Here is a 17,935-nt window from a genome sequence, read left to right on the forward strand (position 1 = left end):
CTGCTGATCAAATATATGGCCCTTCAAAACAGGCTGTTTCATGGAGAAACAATCTGCCACTCTATAAATTCTGAATATAGTTAACACAGAAATAAAACTGTCTGGATTAACTGCTGGAATAAAAGAAAACTTATTTTCTCTTGTCCCTGTTTGTCAACTACTAGCCATCCTTAAAGTGCAGTATGGCCATGAGCTTACTGATGCACAGTTTTTCTTTTTCTTTTCTTTCTTTCTTTCTTTTCTTCTTTTTTTTTTTTTTGGTTTTTTGAGACAGGGTTTCTCTGTGTAGCTTTGGAGCCTGTCCTGGCACTCATTCTGTAGCCCAGGCTGGCCTTGAACTCACAGAGATCCACCTGCCTCTGCCTCCCGAGTGCTGGGATTAAAGGCATGTGCCACCACCACCTGGAGCGCAGTTTTCTTTTGAAGTCTGATGCCTACCAGAAAGGTTGATTAAGGGGGTGAAAGTGCCCACGTTGTGGGTGTATATACATGGATAGCTCAGTGCCCGACACATGGACAGTGCTGAGGAATCACCCGTGGAATCAATGAGAGAGAAGATGTGCATGCATGGGCTTCATACAGATGTGGGACAACACATCAAGAAGCAGAAGATTAGGAAGTAATTCAATGAGTCAGGGCCTTTGGACTTAGTGTTCAAGAAAATTTCTTAGATTTCAATGCATGCTTGCCTTCAGAATAAATCATTTTATTCCATAAATAATTTATATCACTTACTGAAAAAGAAACTAGCATTGCAATGCACTGACTTTGTGGTTTCAACACAGAAGTTGTCAACACCCCGACAGTTGTCTGTAGTTCATAGGACATACTTCATCTGAAAATCTATAATCCCAAATGACCTCCAAATATAAAACTTTCTGGGCACAGACATTACATATGAAATATTTCCATCTTGATTTTGTGATGGACTGTAGTGAAAACTGGTGCAAGCTCACAGTTGCTTAGGAACTGTAAGGGAAAAGACTCACCCAGACTATTCATCTGTGATAAACTTTGCTTCATGTACAGAGTTATTAAGACTATTATAGAGATTTAGCTTCAGGCTGTGTGCATAAACTGTATAAGAAGCATAAATGAATTTTGTGTTCAGACTTGAGTCTCCTCTCAAAAGATATCTCATTATGTTGTGCAAATACTTAAAAATACAAGACTGAAGCCTAAAATACCAGGTATCCAAAAAGGTTGGCAGCAGTCACTATAAAAGGTGAAGTTATAAACACAAGGTGGGAGCCATTGGAAAATGTTTATATTTTATTAAGAGTAATGAAGTAAGTAAAATGACAAAACCAGACTTGGGACCTTGAATTAATATGAGATAAGATACTCATTACCTAAATGAATGCTCTATTTGGGGCTGACTGTGTTCCTTTATAATGAAAATCTCTCCTCAGGCCCTAAGATTCAAGCATACATATGATATCATGAGTATAATGTCCCACCATTATCTCTGTGTGAAATAAATACAGAAGTATATCCAACTCACATGAACTTGATACTTCACCTTCAGGGATCCCTATCATGATACCATGTCACATTTCAGCAGCTAACCCTGGCCCCCACTCCTGTCATCAATCTGTGTGGGTTGCTAGGCAGTGTGAAGAACCAGAAAACTAAATGGATGGATTTAATTTTGAAGAGACTGATCCTTAATGAAAGAGAGGGTGGCATATAAAGGCAAGGAATGGGATTGGGATTGCTATCATAGTGCTGTGGATATTGCTCTGTATAAATAAAATGCTGATTGGCCAGTAGCCAGGCAGGAAGTATAGGTGGGACAAGCAGAGAAGAGAATTCTGGGAACATGAAGGCTGAAGCAGAGAGACCCTGCCAGCAGCCACCATGAGAAGATGTTAAGATACTGGTAATCCATGAGCCACGTGGCAACTTATAGATTAATAAAAATGGGTTGATTTAAGATATAAGAACAGTTAGCAAGAAGCTTGCCATGGCCATACAGTTTATAAGTGAAAAAAAAAAAGAGGTTTCTGGGCTACACATGGCTTTGATAGAAACATAGAACCACTGTTTGTAAGAGTTGATGGCTCCCAGAGCTGGCAGTAAACTACCACCACGTTGGGAAGCTGAGGTGGGCAGAGCCACCAGCCAAAGCTGCTATTTTAGCCTGAGTAATGCTGCAGTTTAAAACAACAGATTCACAATAAGACAGATTCAGATGGACCAAGACTTTAAATGCTTTACATTGTGTGTAAAAATGTACATAGGCTTGGAAGAGAGAGAAAAGGGAATATATACAGTTATATAAAGAAATAGATAGTTTTTAAAAATGAAGTCTTTAAAGAGACAGTAAAGGTAGTATAAAAAATAAGCCACATAAAAATGGATATTACACAGAGAATCTGGATTGTGTTGTCTTTGGGATTTTTAACTGCAGAAAAACATTTGATTGTAAAAGCTGTTGAGTTAAGCCAATATGTATATTTTAAAGGTACCTTGACTTCAAACTTTGGATATAAGGATATGTCGCTTTGAAAAGGAGGCTTTGCTTTTGTTTCCACAGAAAGCAAGAGGCTATGGATTTGTTCCAGATTAAGATACATCAGATTTGACCAGCCAAGACCCCCTGAAAGGTCTCTGATGACACCATGGCCCAGATGATCCAACATCCAGGACAGTTTCAAGGCAACTGGCTCAGATGATACACCCTCATGGACTATTCCATAATCCTAAAATTTTCTTTGTGTCCCCATAAGATACAGCACCCCCCTCCAGAAGGAAGTAGTAAGAGAAGCTACGCCCAAATTCCCAAATATACTAAGCTGGATTTGGAGATGGAACTGGCTCACTCCTTCTCTAAACCCAAACATATTGCAAAAAATAAAAGGTTGAGAGATTCTTTTGTCCCATATCAGAAGAGCCCTTTGGTGTGGGACAGAGAAAAACCAATATTTTTATTTAAATCAGGTTGATTATAATGTGATCTCTTTCTAAAGAAGAAAAAGGGATATAATATAGATATGATAGGATGAAAGGGCAGATTATTGAATCTACTTTTAAAGAGTAACTTGTTTAAAATGTTTTATATTGCTATGGATTTTAGTTTATTGATACAAGTTTAAACTTAATTTTGTTATACTGTATATATATTTCTATTTTCATTTGAGGTATTATGTTTATGTAACTCATTTAGATTGTAAGGGATAATTAAGAAATACAGATTGCCGGGCGGTGGTGGCACACGCCTTTAATCCCAGCACTCGGGAGGCAGAGCCAGGCGGATCTCTGTGAGTTCGAGGCCAGCCTGGTCTACAGAGCGAGATCCAGGAAAGGCGCAAAGCTACACAGAGAAACCCTGTCTCGAAAAACCAAAAAAAAAAAAAAAAAAAAAAAAAGAAATACAGATTAATAATTAGCCTTCTATGATAGTCAAACTTATAGTCATGTTGTTTTCTAGGTATGCATATATATATTTCAGATAGATAGGTAATCTTCAAACACTTCAAAGACCTACAGAATATGGCATTTAAAATGTTTTAAAAATTTAGACTTTCTGGACAATGAGACATGTCTGCTCCTGGCAGCACCAATTTACTTCAGAGAGGAGGATGGGCATCGAAGACACTTTATATGGAGTTTATCTTCTTCTTGGCAAAAATAGCCATTTGGGCAAGAAACTGTTCTTGCCTGGACTGCTTGATCAACTGGACATGCAGGACCCATAGGAAGGTGACTACTGAGCTTTGCTTAGCAAAATGTTCCTTCAGGTTCCTGCTTTGCAGAAAGAAGTGACTGAGAGACTCTAGGCCTGTGGGCTGAAGACAGATGCCCCAACTTTACAAAGGAACATTAGGTGACTGTCCAGGCTGCCAGCTGTCTCTGTATACTCTTGCAAGACTCCCGAAAGTTGCTTGCATCCTTCTCCCATTTCTCAGGTAATATTATATCCTTCTGAGGTCTTTGATGTAGTTGAAGACTAGATAGTTATTATTTTCCTTAGTTATGATAAAAGATAAGTTAGGCCGGGCGGTGGTGGCGCACGCCTTTAATCCCAGCACTCGGGAGGCAGAGGCAGGCGGATCTCTGTGAGTTCGAGGCCTGCCTGGTCTACAGCGCGAGATCCAGGAAAGGCGCAAAGCTACACAGAGAAACCCTGTCTCGAAAAACCAAAAAAAAAAAAAAAAAAAAAAAAAAAAAAAGATAAGTTAGATATGAAACCTTATATTCACAAATATAGGATAGATAGGATATCTTCTTTAATTTTGCCAAATACAAATAGACTAGATATTAGAAATAGACTAGATATTGTCACTGTAATTTTTGCTTGATAATTGTTTTGTTATCTGTGATTTTACTACGTAAAAGTTAAAATCTTCCTTTTTGAAAAAAAAAGAAAAGGGGAACTGCTGTGGATATCGCTCTGTATAAATAAAATACTGATTGGCCAGTAGCCAGGCAGGAAGTATAGGCGGGACAAGCAAAGAAGAGAATTCTGGGAACAGGAAGGCTGAGGCAGAGAGACTTCTGCCAGTCGCTGCCATGAGAAGATAAGATACCGGTAAGCCACGAGCCACATGGCCACTTATAGATTAATAAAAATGGGTTGATTTAAGATATAAGAACAGTTAGCAAGAAGCTTATCACGGGCCATAGAGTTTATAAGTAATATAAGTCTCTGTGTGTTTACTTGGTTGGGTCTGAGCAGCTGCAGGACTGGTGGGTGAGAGAGGTTTGTCCTGACCATGGGCAGGGCAGGACCAGGAAAACTCTAGCTACAAATGGCACCCAATGGGTTGGCAAGAGTTTCCACCTAAAACCTGAGAAACAAGACTGTAAAACGGAGCTAAAAACAGCTTCCTCGTTAGCTCTCTCAAGTTAGCAGCAGCCTGCGGGTTTGAGCTACTATGGCAGGCTTCTTTTTATCTAGTTCTTCTATCTTATTGATTCTTCAACTAGAGATAAGAAGACAGCCACAAAAGTACCAGCCACAAACGACACGAGGAGATGCCAGGATGTCCCCTTTACATCTCTCAGAGAATGCTGCTTTGCTTCCATTTTTTAAGGCCTTCAAGTAGCCAAGTAGACTTTAGTCATATCTTTAGCAGACCATGAACTAGCATGAGGAGGCCTAAATGTCTGTTTTCCTTTGGAGCTAAGGAAATATCATTTTGGAGGAGAGGATTTTGAACATGTCAAAGAGACAATTTCATTTCTTTATAACTGACCTTCCCCATAAGGAAAGGAAGAGTACAATCACACATGGCTTGCACAGCTTGTAGGGGTAGGATGCCATGGGGTTATTGATATTTAAGTAATAACCTTACATTGGATTGGTATTAAAGAAAGTGTTAGTTAGGGAATAAACATACTCTCTTTGGCATTTATAAGGTCATTTAAAACCATTGGACCTCAGTTTTCCCAAGGACAGTACTGAGTAGACTCTGAGTCTCTGAGAGGCAATGTATGCATAGTCACAACTGAACCATCTTTCCTGTGCCTTCATTTGTCTAATCTACTGAAATTCTGATGCACCCCCCTGATAAGTTATGACCTTCTGTATGCTGTGAATGTGTTGCTCTGATTGGTTGATAAATGAAATGCTGATTGGCCAGTAGCCAGGCAGGAAGTATAGGTTGGATAAGCAGACAAGGAGAATTCTGAGAGGAGGAGGGCTAAGTCAGGAGTCACCTGCCAGACACAGAGGAAGCAAGATGTGAAGGCAGAACTGAGAAAAGGTACCAAGCCACATGGCTAAACCTAGATAAGAATTATGGGTTAATTTAGTGCAAGAGCTAGTCAGTAATAAGTCTGAGCCAATGGCCAACCTGTTATAAATAATATCAAGCCTCTGTGTGTTCATTTGGGTCTGAGCAGCAACAGGATTGCGGGGCTGGGTGGGACCAGGAAAACTTCACCCACACCACCCTCCAAAATAACAAATAATACAAAGTGAGATGATTTTAAAGGTCCTTGATGAATTTATAGCTCTTAGGACAAAAAGTAGATAATTATTTTAATTATATATCCAAGAAGTGACAAGGGCAACATTTCAAACTATCCACAATCTCTAGTCCATCCCTCCTATCCAGGCCCCTTTGGAAAACCAAGAATGTTCTGGGTAAAAAGTTTTCAACAATTCCTGCAGAACACCAAGGAGCACCAGTCACACTGAAAACATGTAGCATTTTCTCAGTAAGATGCCGTTAGGGCTGTGAAAGCCATTGCTGGACTCTTATCTCCACTCCTGACAAGCGACATGACCTTTCTCTTGCTAGTTAATAACCCTGATTCTGTTTCCTTCTCTGTAGAGATAATAAATTGTATTTCCAAAGGCTGCATTCATGCCAAGTAAGATAACATATGTAGAGAGATTGCTGGAGGGCAGCATACCAACAACAATAATAATTTTTTTTAAAAAAAATCACAAAACTGCAATATTTCAAAGTAAAATGAACATTTACATCTACAACTTGTGACTTGAATATAAAGTGATAAGAAAAGATTTTGTGAAATTAGGCAGAGTTTAATCTGCTGAAGATTCATAAAAGTAAAAGGGTCAAACTAGAGTCATCCAAGAAATACCATTTTTAAGTTTCAGAATTATGTAACTGGAAGAAAGGAAGACTAATAAGAGTACTAATTCATTAGGCTGTGTTGGCACAACTGTTATCAAAGATATACAACTGTGTGAGTAAGACAGATTGCATTCATTAGGGACATATATGCTGCCAGCAAATTACAGCATGCTCAATACAAACTTTCTGGTTCTCCTAAGGAGCAGCCAATATTTAACCGAGTAAATTATTTAGTTCCTTAGTCAAGAAGTAATTAGACAATAAACTAAGCCTTAGGAATTATGGATTCTCAGAATGATGAAACTGAAATCCTCTAGTCTATTATCAGGTATTATCCCTGGGAAAACAAATAAAAGAAAAACTAAAGAAATAAAAGAAATACCTAGAGTCACAGGAGGCAAAATTGGTTCTGGTGCTAGCTCCCATTAGCTTATTCTTTTTCTGACTATAGGAAAGCAATCTAGTTTTATCCAATATACATATCAACTGCTTAACATTAGAAATATGGGTTTCCATCTCAGTGCTGTATCTTAGGGGGTTCACAAGGTAATAGAAGGTAATAGAAGATAGGGCCAATGACCAATAGACACAGATGGGTATGACTGGTGAGGCATGTGAGTATATTCAAGGTGAATGAAGAACATATGAAAGATGCAGGGTCTCCCGTGACATTGGGTCTCCTTCTGGACTCTCCATTTTCAGTGTGGGATATAAAGAAGTGCAATACTCAGGGAGAATCTGCTCCAAAAGCCACAGGAGAACTAGCTATGCAAGCCAATGAACACACCAACTTCATTGAAAATATGTTTTACAGCAGGAACCAATCTGATGTTAGGCCAGAAGAGAAAACCCCATGTGATGAAGAATGAGTAAAAGCTTGGTTTCCTGGACAACTTTCTACTCACTGAAATCCACAAGTGGTCCTAAGACAATATACTTTGTCCATTTACCAAATTCGTTAAGGGTGGGCTTTCAATGCAGGATTAATTTGAAGATTCCAAGTGGCAAAGGCATAGCAGGGGACAATACTCCATTATATTTTCCAACTAGGTCAGTGTTTGATACTTCCTTTCTACACTTACCTTTCAGCTTCATGCAGTGTGAAGTGACCACTTTAAAGAAAACATATGCCATTCATCACCCGACATATTTTAAAACTAATCAGGGGAGCTACAGTATAGGACTACCTTGATGCATGAGAAAGACCTTCTAAGGATCCTAAGATATAAATTACCACAGGGTAAATAATGAAGTAGACAGTGTATTCTCAATGTAACATCTCATAGAGGAATAACAAAGTATGAGTATATCGATGGTTACCATAGAGCAATGTGTTCTACTTCATAGTCATATGAAAGATAAATAGAGTCCAAGAAGAGTATGCAACATCTCTAATGGCGTCTCAGTATTTGATGGTGGCAAAGCTGGGACACTTAAAAAATATTTTTTTAGATCAGTTATAAAATATCTCCCCAACTCAGAGTGACTGACTAAAAGCTTTCATTTTCAGCAGCTTGGGTTTCCTAAAAGGCCTTGTTGCCACTGGAAAGGCAGATGTGCACAACCTTAAATGTTTCAGGGCCGATGCTTGCCCCTTAAGCCTGGCTTATAATACTAATTCACCTCTGTATACTGTACCTGAATGAACAAGAAAGGCTTTTAATACAAAGTATTACTGTCTGAATATGAAATGCCCTTCACAAGCTTTGTGATGCAACACCAGTTGGTGGCACTGTTTTTGGAGGTTGCAGAACCTTTTGGGAAAGGGGGTTACATTTAGGGGATGTACAAGTTTGAAGGCTACAGGGTATCTCCACTTCCTAAAAAGTTACACTTCAGCACCCTCTGCCACAGACCCAGCTGTTCTAGTCACCATGACTGCAAATACATTTCCCACCACGAATGGACTGTATTCCTCTGAACTGTGAGCCAAAATAGATCCTCCCTCCCTTCAGCTGTTTCTGTCAGGCATCCTATCACAGTGATTCTGTAAAAAGTAACACAAGAAAGGACAGCAAGGGCAGTATCAGGAGGAATGTGAAAACATCTAGGAAGAAAAATAGGAGGAAGGAGCCCAGAAGAGTGTTCGGCAATAGAATTACAGCAAAGGCAGCAAAAAAAAATCAAACTAAAAAGCTTTTCTAATAAAGAGACACACTTGTTCTCACAGTACAAACCGTTTTAGTTAATCTGACCATTTTTTTCTAACAAGACCAGCTCTCATGGAAGAGTGAAGGCATGCCTTTGTCTCTAGTTTTGGCATACAACAGACGCCGTAATGTCAATAATTCTGAGCATTTTGATTCTTTTGTTTGTTTTGAACTATGTTGCTCAACACCCAACTTCTTATATGAAATGAGTGTTGTGAAATAGGATGGCTAAAATAGCCTAAGTGCCCACTTACCTCCCATAATTTTAGATTGGCAGTTAATAAACTCTGGCTTCCTGTCTGTGAGGTACCTCTGGCAGGTATGGTGGAGGATCTGGAAGAAGGTGCACTTTTCTGAGGCCGTGCTAGCAACCCACTGGTCAAAGGCATTTTCAAACAACAAATCAAACTCTGCAGAATCCTGGAAAAGACAGTGAAGTAACTGCTGATTGTAATCTATACCAACTTCTGCTTTGAGCTCTGGCCTGTCAAAAGAGGCACAAAGGCTAAAACACAAACTTTAAAAAAAAATAGGACCATAAATTTCATCTTTACCATGACCCAAATTCATGGAGAGTCTGTCAAGCAAATAAGTCCAATTTGTTCTGTATTTAGAGATGTCCCTAGGAAGCTAGTACTGCGGTGCTCAAGATTCACATCAGAACACTGACTGGGGAGTGTCTGCCCAATTACTAGAGAAAAGCATTCCTTTAAGTTTTCCACATTGTTATTTGCTAATTTCTTTATGCACAGATTGGAAAGGAATTCCCCTTGTTCCTCCAGTACTCCATTGATGTTTGGGGACAGTGTAGGCTGTGCACAAAAAGGGAATGGGTCCTCTGAATAGATGCTTACACGGCAACACATTTCTGTTGGAATCCGACTTCCTTATTTTAAAACACCATTAATTTATTGGCATTAGGAGGCAAATGAAATTTTGACAAGCCTGGAGTTTTCATATAGGCAGCTAGTGACATGATCCTTTGAGCTCTGCCCTGTATTGATAAACATTGCTGGAGACAGCAGTTTTCCATGTGCCATCTCTTGGGTTTCCTTATCAAACACAGAAGATTTATAATTTCCCATAAGACAGGAGCAGAGACTGGGAAGTTTTGATCACACAACTGAAATAAGAGAAATAGCCTTGTAAGAATGACTCCAACTACCATCACCACTGCTGTGCTCAAGCAGTCATCGTGTGAAGAGAATTCCTTTGCTCAGCATTGGAAAATTCACTCACCCGATTAGGATCGATACCATTAACCTGGCGGAGCTGCTCAAGCATCCACTGGGACCTTCGGACGAATGATGTGGAGCCCTCAAACTGTTTGACCTTCGTGATGGATGCCTGCGTGGGTTTCTTGTTTGTCACTGTAAAACAAACAAACAAACAAACAAACAAAGACCACTCAGATTAATGGGCAGTCAAATTGGCTGATTTCCTCACTCAGGGTTATTTTTATATGACAGCAAATGTGCATATGCATGGAGAAAAGATGGGGCCTCTCTTTAGTGAGAAGTGAATGCAAGAGAAAAAGAAGTTATAACCTCTCCCCCATCAAAGTAGTTTATTATGCAATTGTTGCTTCATTTATGTCTTCATCCAGTTGAATGGAAAATATCTTAACTGAATTACACCAAGTAATTTAATGGAGGCTGCAAGTGCACCATTTCAGCTCTCAGGGAACCAAGTATGCAGGGCAGCAGACATCAGGTAGGGCTCATTAGGAAGGCTGAATTTTAAGTGAGGGAAAGGTTACCAATTCCTTGGGGGTAGTTACCAGACTTATTTCCAGTTTTATAGTTCATTGTAAATACTGAAGCCTCAGTGATAGACTTGACTTTATAGCATGACCCAGTTTGTATCTAGTTTACATATGATTAAGACTATCTGGCTAGCATTCTGGGCACAGCTCCAACACGAATTCCTTTAGTCCCTAAACCTAAGGACCAGGACTCTCCTTCCACCTTAAGTAGGTTTTAATATTTTGTGTTGCATGCAGGTGGGCAGCATCACCTCTTAGGCAAAGTTAAGCACAGGTACTGGTAAATAGGCATCTCAAACATTTCTGAATTTGCTTACTTCGTTAATTTAAGGCTCAAGGAGGGTGGAGGAGGTGATTACAGATCTTGACAAGGCTTTCCAATGAGCCACTGAGTCAGGTCTTTGGAAGTCAGTGACAGTCAACGGCAAAATCATGAAGGAGCTACGGAAAGCGTCAGACACCACTGGCTGCAATGCTTGATCCCAGTCACTGCCTTTAGGAAGATGTGCATCTGGGGAATATTTTACCCTTGTATCTAATAACTATGCAGATACTTAGCAAGTGGCAAAAGAGTTTCCGGAGATGAGGGGGAGAAAGCGCTTGCTCTAACAGCTGCTGAGAAGAAGTCTCGACAGGGCTGCAGAGATGGCTCAGCAGTTAAGAGCACTTGCTGCTCTTGCAGAGGACATGAGTTTGGTTCCTAGTACCCATGTTGGGAATCTTGCAATTACCTGTAACTTCAGCTCCATATACATGTGCTCACACATAAATATATCTTTAAACAAAGTCTCTATGGTTCATGTATACCTGAAGCTCATTACTGAAGTAGGAGAGCCAAAGAGAGAAGCAAATGATGTGAATCCACCTTTAGCTGTGGTGAGTCTCCAGGTCCAGCATGGAGTCTGTCTTTATGGCCTCAGTACAATCTCCCTTTGCTCCTAACCTGAATTTAGCAAATGTTTTTCGACATCAAAAAATGCTTTGGCTTGTTGCTTATTAGTCAGTTATATTTGGATAAAATATTCTGAACATTTCACACCAGTTCCCTTTACTTCTGTGGTTATAAGGTCATTATTCCTTCACTACCCCATTACAGGATCACAAATGGCCTCTCTTAATAGCCTCTAGGCCAGTAGTTCTAAACCTTTGGGTCATGACCCCTTTGGGAGGTCAAACAACCCTTTCATAGGAGTTGACTACGACCATTGGAAAACACAAATATTTACATTACGATTCATAACAGTAGCAAACTTACAGTTAGGAAGTAGCAATGAAAATTTTATGGTTGGGGGGTCAACACAACATAAGGAACTTGTTTAAAGGATCACAGCTCAAGGAAGGTTGAGAACCACTGCTCTAGACTATTGCCACCACTGGGAATGACCATTTCTACACACATACATACACACACACACACACACACGCACACGCACACGCACACGCACACGCACACGCACACGTACACGCGCGCGCGCACGTGCGCACACACACAGGCATGCATGCATGCACATGCACACATGCACAAACACGCATGTTCATGTGTTAAGTTTCATACCTGGGACAAATGGCTGTGGTGCCTAATTGCCATATCAAAGTGGACCTGATGCCAGGTTGTCCCAGCATCCCTCAGTCCCTACCTGTTACAGGTATGGTTGGCATACCCTGAACTCTGCAGTCCAGGGGCTGGGCTGCCCTTCCCCCAGAGGCTCTTCACTACATAATTCAGACACATTTGCTACTTGTCCTTTTGTACCTTTGGCCTCCTAGCTGCTGCATGTGGTCCCTCTCCCCTCTCCCTTTCCTTCCCCCTCTCGCCACATGGTCCAGCTCAGCTTAGCCATGTCCACTCCAGAATCTCCCAGATGTCCTGCCTCTCCCTTTTATCTACAGTCAACTTTCTCCTCTACCATACCTAGGGACAGTCATGTCCTTTCCTTTCCCTTTTATTACTTTTCTTCATTCAACACACACCTCCAGTGACAAGAAAGAGACTTGAATGGGCTTCTCGGACAGTTGTGCTCTGTGCTTACACATTTTTGTTAAAAGAAAGAATACACCTAGAATATATGCAGGCCCTAAAATGTGCTGAACATATTAAAGACTATTTTTCAATAACAGGAAACGTGCATCAGAAATGTGCATTAGACACACCCCTGAACACACAGAGGATTTCCTCCCCTGTTTATGTAAACCATATGGCATTTCAGCATCCTGGAAAACTCTAGACTTTCCTTCTGACTTCAGTTAAAGTTGTTCTGAACACCATTTTTACTCCTGGCCTGTTTGTTTCCCAGGAGTTTATAGCATTATAAAAGCTCTCACACAATGGAGGAACACTGTATATTCCCGGCATGCTTAAGACACACATGTCAGGGAGGCAAATTCCACTGAACATTTGTTTTGTCATTGAAATGAACTAACTGGTCAGCAACCCCACCGACAATGACCAAAGTCCTCACAAAACTCCTCAGCAGAGACCATGCTATAAAGTTAGTTACAGTCCCATCCACTCCTGCCTCATTTCCATAATTAGTTTATTGCTCTCACAGTTCTTGTCATCTGGCTAGTTTTCCTGGGCATGAAGCCCGGTTTGGTTTGATTTTTGTTTATTGTTATTATCTCCAAAATCCTAGTTTTGAGTCTGAAGCAGGTGCCTTAAAATTATATTATATACACATTATTATAGAATTAAACAAAATTTTCCTCTTACAAAATCAAAACACATTACTCCAGACTTTCTGAATATAAAACTTGAAGAAAATGTGATCTAACTCCCTCCTGGTCTGGGGAGTTTGTAGCTGATTAAAAAAATAATAGAGCCTTCAAATTCCACCTGTCTACTGAAGACAGTAGTTTACCTGGAAGTTGGTAGAAAGCACCTCTTCAATGCAAATAAATTGCCTGAATAAGAAATATCACAGCCCTCAGATCAAGCCAATCAAACTTTCAGCATGGATGGGAGTGTGGCCCCACCCCTAACAGCAGACTATTTAGCATTTGATTGCTGCAGGTAGAGGGCTAGGGAAGAGGCACTTTTCTTCAGAGATGTGACCCCTAATAGGTCACCCATGCATTAGCAGTTGACCTTAAAACCATGTCCATATTGGAAACACTAATTGGACTCAGTGATAAGAAAAGAGGACATGAGGTTGGGAGGAAGATGTGATAGAAGGCTAGGAGGAGTTGGAGTGGAGGGGTGTGTGTGTGTGTGTGTGTGTGTGTGTGTGTGTGTGTTCAAAATACATTGTATACATGTATGATATTCTCAAAGAATAAATAATACATTCAAAAATAAATGTCACAGTGCTGTGTTCCTCATTGTCGACATAAGGTAGATTCCCCCAATTAATTAATTTCAATAACTTTAAAGACCAAGAAAATACTGCAGTTTCTGTTGTGCATTCAATAACCATGAAAGACAAGAGATACTGCAGTATCAGTCCTCTCTGCCTTGGTTCTCAGCACTGAGCATCAGGATCACCCAGCAGCTTCTACAGCAAATACAATGAGCCATGTGAATGGGAGCCCCTGGGGACATGATCCTGACATACACACTTTAATTCTACCCAGTTAATTCTGAGGCTGATTGATTGCCAAGAACCACTAGACTTATACTTATCCATTTAACAAATATTTATGAAGCACTTACGTTGTGTGGGCAATTCCAGGACTTTGGAAGGTACAAGAACCTACATGGCAGCAGGAGGGCTAAGAATTCTGCAGCAGAGCACTGAGTATATGGGGATGGTGTGGGTGGGTGGGGTAGGGGTGATACATGATATGTAAGCCATCTGAGGAAATACATGGGAGTCTTTAAGGACTAAAGCACAGACTGGAGAAAAGTCAACGGGTTGTTGCAAAGTGACAGCATATCTGGCAGTTTACACTCATCCCTGGCATGGATTTTCATGATTTCCCCCCCAATTTCTTCCCAGTTGGCCTATGACATATGACAGGCTAATTGTACACAGAGTAGGGAATTATGGTTATTTTTTCTTCTGGAGTTGAGGACCAAACCCAGGGCCATGCACTTGCTAGGCAAGTGCTCTACCACTGAGCTAAATCCTCAACCCCAGGAATTATGGTTTTTTTAATGAAGTGGTATATCAAAACATTTAGAATAAAATGCAAGCCCTTTACCATGACCTACAAAGCCTTATATGACCTGCCCTTGGGTGCTAAGGACATCACATTTCACTTCCTTTTCTGTCTGCTAAGCTCTGGCTGTCATTTGCTCCTGGCAAGGTCTGTCCTCCAGGCCTCCTGCACATGACATCCTCTAGGTAGATATGTCATTTCCTTGGTTTTCTCAGTGTTTTTTGCTCACTGTTCAAATGCCAGGCTATAGGTTAAGTTCACAGAAAGACACATCTGTGGTTACTTTAGCCATGTAGGTTTCTCCTAGCCCATTTCAATACAATATTCAATACAATATTTGCTCTAAGATGTTTGCAAAGAACCAAATCAGACATTTCTCATGTACCGAGTCCCCAGACATATGTGATATGGATAAATTTCCACATGAACCTAAGCTACTACCTATCAGTGTATGACACAGGCTTCCACACACTTTTAAAAATAGTATGCAGTTGTAGGCATCTTTCTGGTACAGTTTGATTTTTCTGTGACTTAGGCAAAAATTATGCTTTGCATTTTTTATACAGAAGCAAACTGAAGCACAGAAAGAGCTGACTTGCCCAAGTCACACTTAATCACTGGAAAACCCACAACTTATGTGATGGACTTTGAGCCATTGCTCCTTCAACTGCAAACTTCTGCTACAATGTCAAATGTCACATTTTATTTGGCATGGAATGCACGGTAAGTAAGGATTAATTGAAGCCTTTTTTTTTCTAATGATACTTGTTATGATTTTTATAGTTTCCTGAATGATTTCCTCAATATTTCCCTTTAAGTAAACATTCATGTTACTCACATAAGTTAATGAGAAGCAAAATAAATTCAAGTCACAAATAAGATGCAGAGCTTTGTTTTCATTAAGTAGAAAGCAATGTGGTAAACGTAATTAAAATGTATGCACTATTAATTTCAAGCTAGAGAGGGCTTAGCATCTGAGGCTCAGCCTTTGGTGAATGGATGATTAGCAATTAAGACAGGTGTTAAAGACCATCAAAATGAGGATGCATTCCTAGATAGGATTAAAACATCTGGAAATGGCTCCTCTGGGGTACATAATGCTACATATTGAGACTCATCCATTATGTTCGGGGGGTACCCAGGCTTAATGCTTCCTGGTCCCATTCTTGGTAGCCACTGATTCCTGTATGGACATCAGAGAAAAGCCAAAGTCTGTAGGAAATCAATCCCAGGTCATTCTGCGATTAGCTCTTAAGAAAAATAATGGCTTCATGATTTTTCTTTAATCTTAATGTTGAGTTGGTCCTAGATCCTTGGCTGTAGTTTAACTACAGCCAAGAAGCAATGATACAAAGTATTGTGTCCAGATTATCACTACCATTGTTACACAAATTGTATTTTCTCCCCATCCCATGGACTAAAGCACTACAATGTGTTTCAGAAGATGGTCCTTCCATGAAACATTCTACGAAAATAAAATCAGACTAGAATCACAGGATAGAGATCCCAAGCTTTAACTATGTCCACCTAGAAAACACTCCACTTAATTAGAAAGCAACAAATAAGTTAGACTTAGAGACACGTATGTCTAATCCTAGCATTTGGAAGGCTGAGGCAGGAGGATTACTATCAGTTTGAGGGCAGCTTGGACTATGGAGTAAGTTCCCAGATATCATGGTCTATATAGTAAAACCATGTACTGAAGAAGAGGAAGGAGGAGGATCATTACAGCATGATACCAGGGCTAGCAGCTGACATGAGAATCACCATGCCTACATACCTTAAATACTTTAAATGTCATCATACATTAGTCTTGTTATGACCTTTCATGTAAGAGCAATTCAGTATTAGTGGTATAGCTCAGCTCCCTGTTCTACTGGTCTAACAGCCGGACATTTTGTTTTTTGAGACTCTTGGTGAGAAATATATAATTTAGATGTTTTTTAAAAAGTGGTACTTGCATGGAATCTTACCAGGGTTGTTTTTTTGGCTCTGACAGGGAGTGACTGACAAAGGAAAAAAATAGAGCAGCAACAACAAAAGAAATCTGCAACATAGGTTCAGGAAATGAAAGCAAACTTGAGGATGTCTTCTGGTTACCAACATTGTAAGGGAGCAGGATAAAGAAATAGATACTTGGAAACTGGCTTCCTTCTGGCTCTGTTAAAATTCTGACATATGATCATTAGACTTCATAAAATACATGAGAAATACATTTCAGTTCTGAGGCTGCATCAACAAATTTGTCAGATGAGGTGGATGAATGCTTATAAAACTGAAAAACAGAAATTTCTGAATAATTACCACAAACATTTCAGAGTAGGAAACCTTCATATTCACTACAGTTATTGGAATACGGGGCATGCTGCTTTCTATACAGGGTTTATTTCTTCTTATACCACATTTCAAGATGTGTTTACCTTAGGATCTCATATATGTTTGGAGTCCAGAGGGTTGTGACCCTGGGTTCTAAAATCAGACTATTTTCCCAAATTGCTAGATTTGTCTTTGGGGCTTAGCCCTCTCTTCTTCCCATCTTAGAAACCAAGGGCTCTCTGTAAAGACTTCTGCAGGGCCTCAGTGGGCCCAAGAGTATCCTTTCATTTGCAAGTTTTAATATGGAACTGTGGGGATGGGTGAAGAACACTACTAGGCCATCCCTAGCCTTTAGTTTCAAGGGAAGAAGGTAGAGATTCTGTATACATGATTTTGGTCCCTGTAGGGGCTAACCACAAAGGAAGAAGTTTTCTATACAAGAGATTCCTTCTTTGATATCACTACGTCTTACTGTAGTGCTTGCAACTATATCATATTCTCATCTTCAAGCTGGAGGATAATAATGGGGTTGGGAATGGTGATGATAACAGGGTGGTGGTGGTGGTGGTGGTGGTGGTGGTGGTGATGGAAAAACCAGAAAGTTTCTCCAAAAGGAAATGAAAAATGGAACCATTTATATAAAAAATGTTTTCTCTTATAAATAATTATGATAAGTCATCTTGCATCAAGCTTTGTCTAGGGAAGTCCAGGGCACTTATCTATACATTGATAGAGCAAGTACCACTTTGTTGAACATTGCTGGAGGCCCTAGCTTGTTTTAGTATTTTCAAGTTACCAGTGAGGAGGTAGTATATATCTGTTGGAACGTGGTCCTCCAATGTCAGAAGACCACAGGATATCTAGGCAATACTTTGAAAACCCAGTCCCTTATATACCACATTCATAATTTCACTTTGATTTTGTAATTATGAGGATATGTAACATATCTATTTCAAGTAGATGACTGGATTCAGTTACAGCATAAGTGGTCTTAAACCTTTACATCTTAAGTCTGAAATGAAGCGTAGACCCAAAGGGCAGGAGTTTCCATTGCT

At 40.0% G+C, this 17,935-nt stretch overlaps 1 protein-coding gene across 3 annotated transcripts in view; it reads right to left on the reverse strand.

Moving 5' to 3' along the window:
- Stxbp6 (syntaxin binding protein 6) overlaps positions 1–17,935 on the reverse strand; it is a 247,811-nt gene that overhangs the window by 40,821 nt on the left and 189,055 nt on the right. For all 3 annotated transcript variants that reach the window (XM_052738450.1, XM_052738451.1, XM_052738449.1), the window contains 2 exons: positions 9,941–10,071; positions 8,956–9,121 (listed from right to left, as the gene is read on the reverse strand). In XM_052738450.1, coding sequence (XP_052594410.1) covers positions 8,956–9,121; positions 9,941–10,071 — 297 coding nt within the window. The remainder of the gene's footprint in view (positions 1–8,955; positions 9,122–9,940; positions 10,072–17,935) is intronic.

This window comes from Peromyscus californicus, unplaced genomic scaffold (genome assembly GCF_007827085.1).
Source record: "Peromyscus californicus insignis strain IS unplaced genomic scaffold, ASM782708v3 Scaffold_15__1_contigs__length_86483966, whole genome shotgun sequence".
Taxonomy (NCBI): domain Eukaryota; kingdom Metazoa; phylum Chordata; class Mammalia; order Rodentia; family Cricetidae; genus Peromyscus; species Peromyscus californicus.